The 9,441-nt window shown below is 58.9% G+C and overlaps 1 protein-coding gene across 5 annotated transcripts in view; it reads left to right on the top strand.

Annotated features, from left to right (window-relative positions):
* Positions 1-6,539, top strand: part of PRKCSH (protein kinase C substrate 80K-H) — a 16,837-nt gene extending 10,298 nt beyond the window's left edge. For 2 of the 5 annotated variants that reach the window (XM_017497722.1, XM_037727604.1), the window contains exons 8-18: positions 1,478-1,562; positions 2,342-2,420; positions 2,993-3,079; positions 3,362-3,526; positions 3,620-3,716; positions 4,165-4,234; positions 4,461-4,550; positions 4,817-4,891; positions 4,978-5,077; positions 5,166-5,328; positions 6,231-6,539. In XM_017497722.1, coding sequence (XP_017353211.1) covers positions 1,478-1,562; positions 2,342-2,420; positions 2,993-3,079; positions 3,362-3,526; positions 3,620-3,716; positions 4,165-4,234; positions 4,461-4,550; positions 4,817-4,891; positions 4,978-5,077; positions 5,166-5,312 — 995 coding nt within the window. In that variant the 3' untranslated portion in view covers positions 5,313-5,328; positions 6,231-6,539. Of the gene's footprint in view, positions 1-1,477; positions 1,563-2,341; positions 2,421-2,992; positions 3,080-3,361; positions 3,548-3,619; positions 3,717-4,164; positions 4,235-4,460; positions 4,551-4,816; positions 4,892-4,977; positions 5,078-5,165; positions 5,496-6,230 lie in introns of those variants that run through there. The other 3 variants (XM_017497719.2, XM_017497720.2, XM_017497721.2) reach the window with 2 other exon arrangements.
* The last annotated feature ends 2,902 nt before the right edge of the window (positions 6,540-9,441 follow it).

Genomic DNA, 9,441 nt, shown 5'->3' with positions numbered 1-9,441 from the left:
CTCACTGCAACCTCCACCTCCCACATTCATGCAGTTATCCTGCCTCAGCCTCCCGGGTAGCTGGGATTACAGACACCTGCCACCACTCCTGGCTAATGTTTGTATTTTTAGTAGAGAAGGGGTTTCACCACATTGGTCAGGCTGGTCTCAATCTCCTGACCTCAGGTGGCCTGCCTCGGCCTCCAAAGTGCTGGAATTACAGGTGTGAGCCACTGCACCCAGCCCTGTCTGTTACTGAAGACATTCTTTCCCTTTTTTATTTGTCTTTGGTGCTAGGGCCTGGTGCTTTTTTTTGCAAGTCCTCATTGTTTGTAGAAAGGGAATTCACTGTCTGGCTTTCTGCCCCTGAACCTCTGCCCTGCTGCAAGGTTCTTTTCATGTGGGTCTGGGCAAGCTCGGGCCTGATTTCCCTTAGGACGTGTTCTTGGTGGGGAGCTGCGGAATTAGAGGGAAGCGCCATGTTTCGACCCAGATTCCCAAAGGGTGGCAGAGCTAAGCTGGGGCTCTTGGGGCAGTTGGCCTGGCATGGGCCCCAGGCTACATCCCTCACTGGCTGGGTGATTATAGGCAGATCCCTTCACCCACGCAAACTGAGGAACCCCTCAGGCTCTCATCTGTGAGGTTCAGAACAGTGTCAGCCGGGTCTTTTGGGACACATGGGATCTCCTAGGGTGACCCAAGTCTCTCTAGAGGAATTACCGGCTGTTTTTATTGTTTGTAGAGGACCAAGCTGGAGCTTGGTATACAGTGGGAAGTTAATCATGGTATACAGTAGGAAGTTAGTCATTGGAGCAGCTGTTGTGGCTGCTTTCCCCTCCACTTTGGCTGGGTGGGATAGTGGCAGACAGAGGAGGGACTTTTGGGACAGAAGCTCAGTCCCATTCTGTCGGGCTGGCCCCTCTTCCTGGGACGCCCCCGGGGCCGGTCTCCCTCCCTCCATCCTCCCATCTCGCAGCGTCCTTGGCCCGACACACTTCTGCCAGGTCCTAAACCGAAAGTCTCAGTGGCCAATCTCCTCTCCCCCACCCCATCTCCCACCTCCGACCCTCCATGCACCCCATCTGCACCTCCCCGGAATCTGCTTCTGCTCCATGCTTCTTCCTCAGCCCCCAGCCTGGGCCAGCCCTTGTTGTCACCTGGCTCCTGCCCTTGCCCCCACCTCTGTCCCAACAGTGGCCTGACATGCTGCCCTCTGCTATCTGGCTTCCCATCTCCCTGCTGCAGCCCTGAGGTGGCCCTCCTGCCCCTGCACCCTGCCCTGCCCATCTCTCCCAACACAAGCAGCCTTAGTCATTCATCTTGCTTGTTTGTCCTCCCCCGGTGAGGGCAGGGACCTTTGTCTCCTCCACAGTCATGTCCCCAGGGTCCCTTGTGGGGCCAGGCGCACAGTAGGTGCTCGGTGGCAAATGACTGTGGGGTGCTAGGGATGGTGGAAGCCAGCGGGTGGGCAGGGGTGATAGAGGCAGCCTCCTTACAGAGCAGCTGGCTGCCACCAAAGCCCAGCGGGAGCAGGAGCTGGCGGCCGATGCCTTCAAGGAGCTGGATGACGACATGGACGGGATGTGAGTGTCCCTGCGCTGGAGCTGACCACCCTTCTGTGGGCCTGGGTTTCCCTCCCCATCACCCTCACCTTTAGAAACCAGCTAGAGCCCCCCTGGGTTCCCTCGGCCTGGGATCCAGGCTGATCCCAAGCCCTGGGTGACCCTGCCTCTCTTACTCATGGATGGCCAGGTCCAGAAGGCCCTGGGCCAGGAGACAGGGGGACCACCCTCTCCAGGAGCTTTGCACAGACCCTCAGCCTGAGGAAGTGTGGTCAGGGATCCTAGTGATCGGATTTTCTTTCCCAGGCCCACTCCAAATGCTCTGGGGAAAGCCAGAGCTGGGTTCGAATCCTGGCTGTGCCTCTGAACTTACTGGGTTACCTGGTGGAGGGTGGACTTTTGGGGGCCAAGGGGGACACAAGAAGCCTAGAAGATGTGAGGTGCCAAGGAGCAGGGGGCTTCAGCAGAACCAAATGGGCAGCATGGGCAAGGGTGAGGGTGGGCTTCGCTGGGTGGGCGACCCGCTTCTGCGGGTGGAAGGAGGTGGCTCATGGGAGAGGTGGGAGAGAGGTCATCGGGAATTTGGGGGTCCAGGTGTCTCCCAGTCCCACCCCTTACTCTGAGCCTCTTTGGGGTTATGGAGTCCTGAGGAGGGGGCTGGAGGTCGGGAACCCCCTGCACCTTGAGATCCTGAAGCAAGTTCCAGGGTGGCGCCCTGGTGGGGAGGAACAGGTGGGCCACGTGGTGCTGAGAGCCACATGGGCCTCACCCCTTTAGTCTGCTTCTGCCATGTCCTGCAGGGTCTCACTGACCGAGCTGCAGACTCACCCGGAGCTGGACACAGACGGGGACGGGGTGCTGTCAGAAGCGGAAGCTCAGGTACCGTGGCTGACCCTTGGCTGGAGACTTGTAGGCAGCGTTGCCCCAGGGTGGCCTGGGAGCTCCTCTGGGTGAACCCGGATGGCAGTCACCAAGGGCAGCTTCCCTCCCGGTGGGACCCGGCCCCCACTCTCCCCGCTGTGTGGGCACCGAGTCCCCCTCCTCCCCCCTCACACCCCTGCCCCATTTCTCTCCTTCGCCATCCCCCTCTTCCCCATCCGCCCCTGGTTTCTTCCGTCCCATTGCAGCCTTGACCTTGGCCTTGGCCTCTCCCTTGGAGGGCCTGTCCCTCTCTGGTCCTGGGCTCTCTCCTCCCTCCATCTGTCTCTCTGTCCATCTGCCGCTTTGTCCTTCTTTCTCAGTGTCCCCAACCACTCCAGCCCCTGGCCCCCTCCTCCCATTCCATGGGCCTGTGCTGCCCTCTCCTGGCCTAAGTGCCTCACTGGCCTGGCCCAGGCCTGGTCATCAGAGCCCAGCCCGCCTGTGCCTGGCACTGCAGCCTGGGTGCCTGGGGTGGCCCGTGAGGGGGTGTGTGGCAGCTAAGATCTTGACACCACCCCCAACACACACAGGCCCTCCTCAGCGGGGACACCCAGACAGATGCTACCTCTTTCTACGACCGAGTCTGGGCTGCCGTCAGGGACAAGTACCGGTCCGAGGTCAGTCAGGGGAAAGAGAAGGGACTTGGTCCTCCCCTCACCCCACCCCCACCCCTCCTCACAAAGGAGCTGCCGCCGGTTCTGGCATCCGGCCACCCTGGCCAGCTGGGTGGCCCCAGCATCCCCCACTGAGGCCCCCCCCAACCCCAGCTGTCAGTCCGCCCTGCAGGCCCTGAAGGAGGGGCAGACACCAAGGCTGCCCCTTGGGCTGTGGTGTGAGCCTGAGGGTGTATGTAGGTGGACCCTGAGGCCACAGCATCGACCACCCCACTTTCCTGCCAGGCACTACCCACTGACCTTCCAGCACCTTCTGCCCCCGACTTGACGGAGCCCAAGGAGGAGCAGCCGCCAGTGCCCTCACCGCCCACAGAGGAGGAGGAGGAGGACGAGGAGGACGAGGAGGCTGAAGAGGAGGAAGAGGAGGAGGAGGAGGAGGAGGGTTCCGAGGTGCAGGGGGAGCAGCCTAAGGTCTGTGTTTGGGGGAGAAGTGGGGACAGAGAGTGTGGGGGGAGCTGCTCACTGACCTTGCCCCTTCCCCAGGAGGCCCCGCCGCCACTGGCCCCACCACAGCCGGCCAGCCCCTCGGAGGAAGACAAAATGCCACCATATGATGAGCAGACTCAGGCCTTCATCGACGGTGAGTGTGGGCGGGGGGGGTGCCTAGCTCCTCGGGTGGGCCCAGTGTTTCCTGCCAGTGTGGCACAGCTCAGGGAAAGATCCTGAACCTGGCCCCTGCTCTGATGCGGCCAGCACAAGCCCCACTATCTTGGGGAGTCCAGGAAGGGGGCCTGGGGTAAGCCAGCCCCACCCTCACCAGCCCCAAGGGGCCCCTCTCCCTCCCCAAGGATGGCAGCTTGTTTGTGTCATTTCTGGTGGCCCCAGGAGCCCTGGCCCTTCTCCCTCGGGAGCCTGGGCAGCAAGGTGGGGCTGCCTTGCAGCTGGCGAGGCCTGGGGGCTGTCTGGGCAAAATCCTTGGCCGGAGCATAACCAGGGTACAGGAGGACACAGCCGCTTCTGTGGAACCCTGTTCCTCATCCTCCTGAACGGGAGTGAGGACATCTCTGACCTCCACCCTCTCCCGCCAGCTGCCCAGGAGGCCCGAAACAAGTTCGAGGAGGCCGAGCGGTCCCTGAAGGACATGGAGGAGTCCATCAGGTACGGGGGGGCTGAGGAGGTGGGGACACCTGTCCCACAGCGCCCAGGGCCTGGTTCCCAGGTGAGCCGGTGATAGGAATCAATGAGGCAGCCACAGGGAGGGTCCCGGGGAGGTGGCAGGGAGGACACATGCTCCACGGCGCAGCCAGGCCCTCCTGTGTGTGTGGTGCTGGGTCAGGGACCGTCGTTCCCAGCTGCCCCTGAACTGTTCCGCCCCCCCTTCCAGGAACCTGGAGCAGGAGATTTCCTTTGACTTTGGCCCCGATGGGGAGTTTGCCTACCTGTACAGCCAGTGCTACGAGCTCACCACCACCGAGTGCGTCCCAGGGGTGCGGGGCCCCCACTGGCAGGGTGGGAGGCGGGTGGCCCCGGAAGGGACACTGGCGGAGTTTCCTGATGGTTGGGAACCATCTCCAGGGTGGGGCCCTCCACACTGATGGGGAGTGAAGCCAGAGGGCAGGCTTAGGGTTGGTCATTGCAGTTTGAGGTGCCCTGTGTGCGGGGACAAGAGGAGGCAGGGAGGGGCCGTGGGAGGAGGCTGGGATCCCTGTGTCGCCCCTCCACGTGCCTGGTCCTCCACAGATACGTCTACCGCCTCTGCCCCTTCAAGCTTGTCTCGCAGAAACCCAAACTCGGGGGCTCTCCCACCAGCCTTGGGTGAGTGGCTTGGGCTGGCCCCTTCCTGCTGCCTGCTCCTGGTGTCCTGACCCCACCTAGCCCTCAGCACCCTGTGTCTCTCGCAGTACCTGGGGCTCGTGGGCTGGCCCCGACCACGACAAGTTCAGTGCTATGAAGTACGAGCAAGGCACGGGCTGCTGGCAGGGCCCCAACCGCTCCACCACCGTGAGTGCCTGTGTGGCGGGGAGCAGGGCGCGGAGACCCAGGCCTGGCCCGGCCGAACCCTCTTGAGCGCCTGGGTGCCCATCCCCAGGTGCGCCTCCTGTGCGGGAAGGAGACCATGGTGACCAGCACCACTGAGCCCAGCCGCTGCGAGTACCTCATGGAGCTGATGACGCCGGCCGCCTGCCCGGAGCCCCCGCCTGAAGCACCCACAGAGGGCGACCATGACGAGCTCTAGCTGGCCAGGCACAGAGGTGGGCGGGGAGGTGCAGTCTCGGGCTGCCCAGCGAGGGGAGGCAGCAGGCCCTGAGGAAGATGGACCCACATGGCCACTCTGTCAACCTGTGTCCCCTGCTTTTTATTTTTGTTTTAAGGCAGAGAGTCTCACTCTGTCACCCAGGCTGGAATGCAGTGGTGTGATCTCCGCTCACTGTAACCCTTGGTTCCCAGGTTCAAGCGATTCTTCGGTCTCAGCCTCCCAAGTAGCTGGGATCACAGGCACAAACCACCGCCCCCGGCTAATTTTTGTATTTTTAGTAGTGATAGGGTTTTGCCATGTTGGCCAGGCTGGTCTCAAATTCCTGACCTCAGGTGATCCGCCCACTTCAGCCTCCCAAAGCACTGGGAATACAGGCGTGGGCCACCGTGCCTGGCCATACCCTGCTTTTTAAAAAAAAAAAAAAAAAAATTTTTAACCTTTGAAAATAAATAGACCAGGTGAGGTGGCTCACACCTGTAATCCCAGCACTTTGGGAAGCCGAGGCTGGCCAATCACTTGAGGTCAGGAGTTTGAGACCAGCCTGGCCAACATGGCGAAACCCTGTCGCTACTAAAAATACAAAAAATTAGCCGGGTGTGGTAGCAGGTGCCTGTAGTCCCAGCTACTGGGGAGGCTGAAGCACAAGAATTGCTTGCATCTGGGAGGTAGAGGTTGGAGTGAGCCAAGATCATGCCACTACACTCCAGCCTAGGTGACAGAGTGAGATTTGCTCTCAAAAAAAAAAAGAAAAAAAGAAAAGAAAAGGTCTTCAGGCTGATCAACTCCTGGCCTCAAGTGATCCTCCCACATCAGCCTCCCAGGCAGCTAGGACTACAAGCAAATGTGACCATGCCCAGCCGTCCCCAGCTTTCTAATCTGGTCTTTCTCCTGCCCCAGAACCTCAAGAATGTTGTGAAACCAGCCCCTGCAGTGCCGTCCACCCACCCCTCCTAGGCCTGCCTGTGGCTCTGTCGCCCTCCTCTGTGGGTAATAGGACCTATATGGCGCGTCCTGCCCTGCTCTGAGGCCCAGCCGAGCTGGTCCATATTCCTAGGCCCCAGCGGCCTCCAAAGACGGGATAAAGGAGCTTGCCCTCCCTGGGCCCCCCCACCACCCCCAGCCCTGCCCCTGCCTCCCCTCCTGTTGGGGACCAGTGAATGACTTGACCTGTGACCTCAATACAATAAATGTGATCCCCCACCCAAACCTACCTGTGTCCAACTGGATTTGCTGGGGAGGGACCAGGGCCGGGGGCGGGGGTGGGCAGGGGCAAGCGAGGGACACAGCTGTCTGCAGATCCCGCCCGGGCCTCCCCACCATCCAGGGATCACACTGGAAGGTAACAGGTGGATGAACCCTGGACCACTTCTGTCTGAGTGTCCATCCAGGCCCCTGTCCCACCCTCCCTGGGTCTCACCCATGCTCTGTGGAGGCTAAGGGTTCCCTCCTGGGCCCACAGCTCCTGCTGCAGACACACCCTGGCCCAGAGAGGGACAGAAGCCTGGGTACCATCACACAGGACGCTCCTGCATATACCCTTGCACCTGTGCAGAGATGACCCAAGGCCTTAAGATTCTGAACTTTTATTTTCTGGCATGAAAAGTACAAATAATTAAACAATTCCATGTAAAAGTCTGTTACCGCGGCCAGGCCTGTAATCCCGGTAATAAATAGTCTAAACGCAACGCAAAGTGTTCCTGTTGGGTTTTTTTTTTTTGTCTTTTGTTTTGTCTTTTTTTTTGTTTTTTTTTTTGTTTTTTTTTTTTTTACAGTTCTTTATCACCTCCAACATGGACTCTGTCGTGATTTGAAACCTTCCGAATAAATAACAGGATGAAGGGAGGGGTGGAGGGGCTGAACCCCCTCCCCCCTGGCCTGGCCCCTGCCCCCCAAGGATGTGGAAGACCCCAGGCCTCCTCCCCTGGGAGCCCTGGCCTGGCCCCCTGAGGGGAGGGGCTGGCCTCCAGGGAGGAGGCCTAGCTGGGCTGAGTTTTGTGTTTTAGAAAAAGAAGTCCCCTCCCAGTCTTGGGGGGCGGCAGGGACCTAGGCCTTGGTGGGGGGGTGTGGGGAGGTGCCCCCTCTCTGGAGCCTGGCCCCCCCCAGGGTGGGGGACAAACCCAGCCCTTATTGCTCGGACGCCCTGCTGCAAGCTTCCCATGCGCATACGCATGTTCCTGAATGCAGAGGGCGGAGGGGAGAGAGCCCCAAGAGACAGCAGGGGAGAGGGGTCCCTGCCCTGCTGGAGGGGAGAGAGGGGAGAGGGCAGGGAGGACTTAAAACCACAAGAATAAATAGGTTCATGTATCAAGAACAAGCTAGGGATTTCACCAGCTAAATAGGACTGAAAAAATTCTCAAGACAAGAGCAAAAAGAATCCCACTGATGACCTGGACGTCGCTGGCCGTGCGGACTGCGCCGAAGAGCACACGCCCCCGGGTGCCACTCGGCTACCATCACTGTTATTAATAATTATTATTACTTTAATGATTCCACTTCCCCTTTTATAAATAAATTAGGCATAACCATGTCTCAGCAAAACTTAAAGAAACAAAGAGAACATTGTCGTTCCTTTAACTTGCAAACCGGATGAAGTAACAGAAATATACACGGATGTCCTTACAGGGCAACGAGGAGAATAAATAGTTAACATAGCAATAAGTTAAAACTACAAGAAGCTAAATTCAGCAAAAAAGTACAAGAAAGTTAACTGGTGCCAGTTTATGTCTTTTTTTTTTTTTTCTTTTTTCTTTTTTTTTAAATCTCTTCTGTGTTTTCTTTTTTTGTTGCTTTTCTTTTTTTCCTCTTCTGTTTGTGTTTTTTTGTCGCTTTTTTGATTTTTTTTTCTTTTTTGTTCCTTGCAGCAGAAGCTCCACAGACGTTTAATAACAACACCGGGAGGGGTGGGGGAGAGAGAGCTGGACAGTCAGATGGGGGGCGCCATAGCCAGACACCAAACGTGGGGACACCGGGGAAAGGCAACTTAACTATAGCTAAAGTCGGGGTTTTGCAATTCTCAGTTCCGACGGGGCCGCTGAGGGGGCTAGGGAGCGGTGCGAGGGCTCCCAGGGGCCCCAGCCTGTGGCTTCTGTTGGATTTTTTTTTTAAAGAAAGAAAACTAGGGCAATGCAACGTCCAGACAGAAGCCGGGGGCCGGGGCTCGAGATCGGGGGCTGTGTTCACTGCAATCTGGAAAGACGAAAAACCCAACAAACCGAAAGGGGGTAGGTAGCTGACAAGTGGACGGGAAAGGAGTGTGGGGCCAAGCCCTTGGGCCAGTCCACCCCACCCTGGGCCTGGCAGGGAATGCCGGTGGCGGGCGGTGGGGGGGGCTTGCTGCTGGGGAGGCCCAGTCCTGGTGGGGGAGGTTCAGGGCTGGGCCTCCCCCTCAGCTGCTTGGGCCAAGGCCTTGGCCCAGGGGGAGGCTGAGCCCCAGAGACAGGGATGTCCTTTGGCCTCAAGTGTTGTGGGGGGGGGGCTGCCTCCAGCCCACCGTGATGCCAAGGTGGAACGAGGTATCGTGTGTCTCAATGCATGTGCGCTGTGTGTGCACGCCTGTGTTCGTGGGCGCCAAGGAGACCCTGGGGGTCCAGGAGAGATCTCTGCAGAGAAGGTGGGGAGGGGCCAGGGCATGAGGGGCCAGGAAGGCGAGGGAGTGTCTGGGGTGGGACCTCCTGCCTGGGCCTGTGGGATGCTATGGGCATATGTCTGCGTGTTCCTGGGTGGTGTTTGTGTTTCTCTGTGATCGAGTGTCCAGATCCTATGTCCAAATATTTATCGCTACATTCACGTGGGCACGTGGACAGGCAGACGGATTCGTGTGCCCACATCTGTGGTCCGTGTCCACGTGGACATAGCCCTAACCTCTGTCTCCTCCTGTCTATCCCTGTCCACGCGTCTGAGTTTGGCCAACCAGTCCCTTCACGCGTCCGGGGCGTGCTGCTGTGTCTGTCTGCATCTGTCTGTGTGTCCCCGTGGTGTGAGTGTCTGCGTGGGTGTTTCTCTGTGTGGCCCCGAGGGCTGCTAGCCCCTAAGCCACTCCCCGGCCCCCCCATCCCCACCCCAGTTGGTAAACATAACCTGCCAAAATATTTTCTTTTTTTTTTTTTTT

This window comes from Cebus imitator, unplaced genomic scaffold (genome assembly GCF_001604975.1).
Source record: "Cebus imitator isolate Cc_AM_T3 unplaced genomic scaffold, Cebus_imitator-1.0 Scaffold234, whole genome shotgun sequence".
Classification (NCBI taxonomy): Eukaryota; Metazoa; Chordata; class Mammalia; order Primates; family Cebidae; genus Cebus; species Cebus imitator.
The sequence above is the reverse complement of the archived record's forward strand: the minus strand, read 5'-3'. Positions and strand labels throughout refer to the sequence as shown.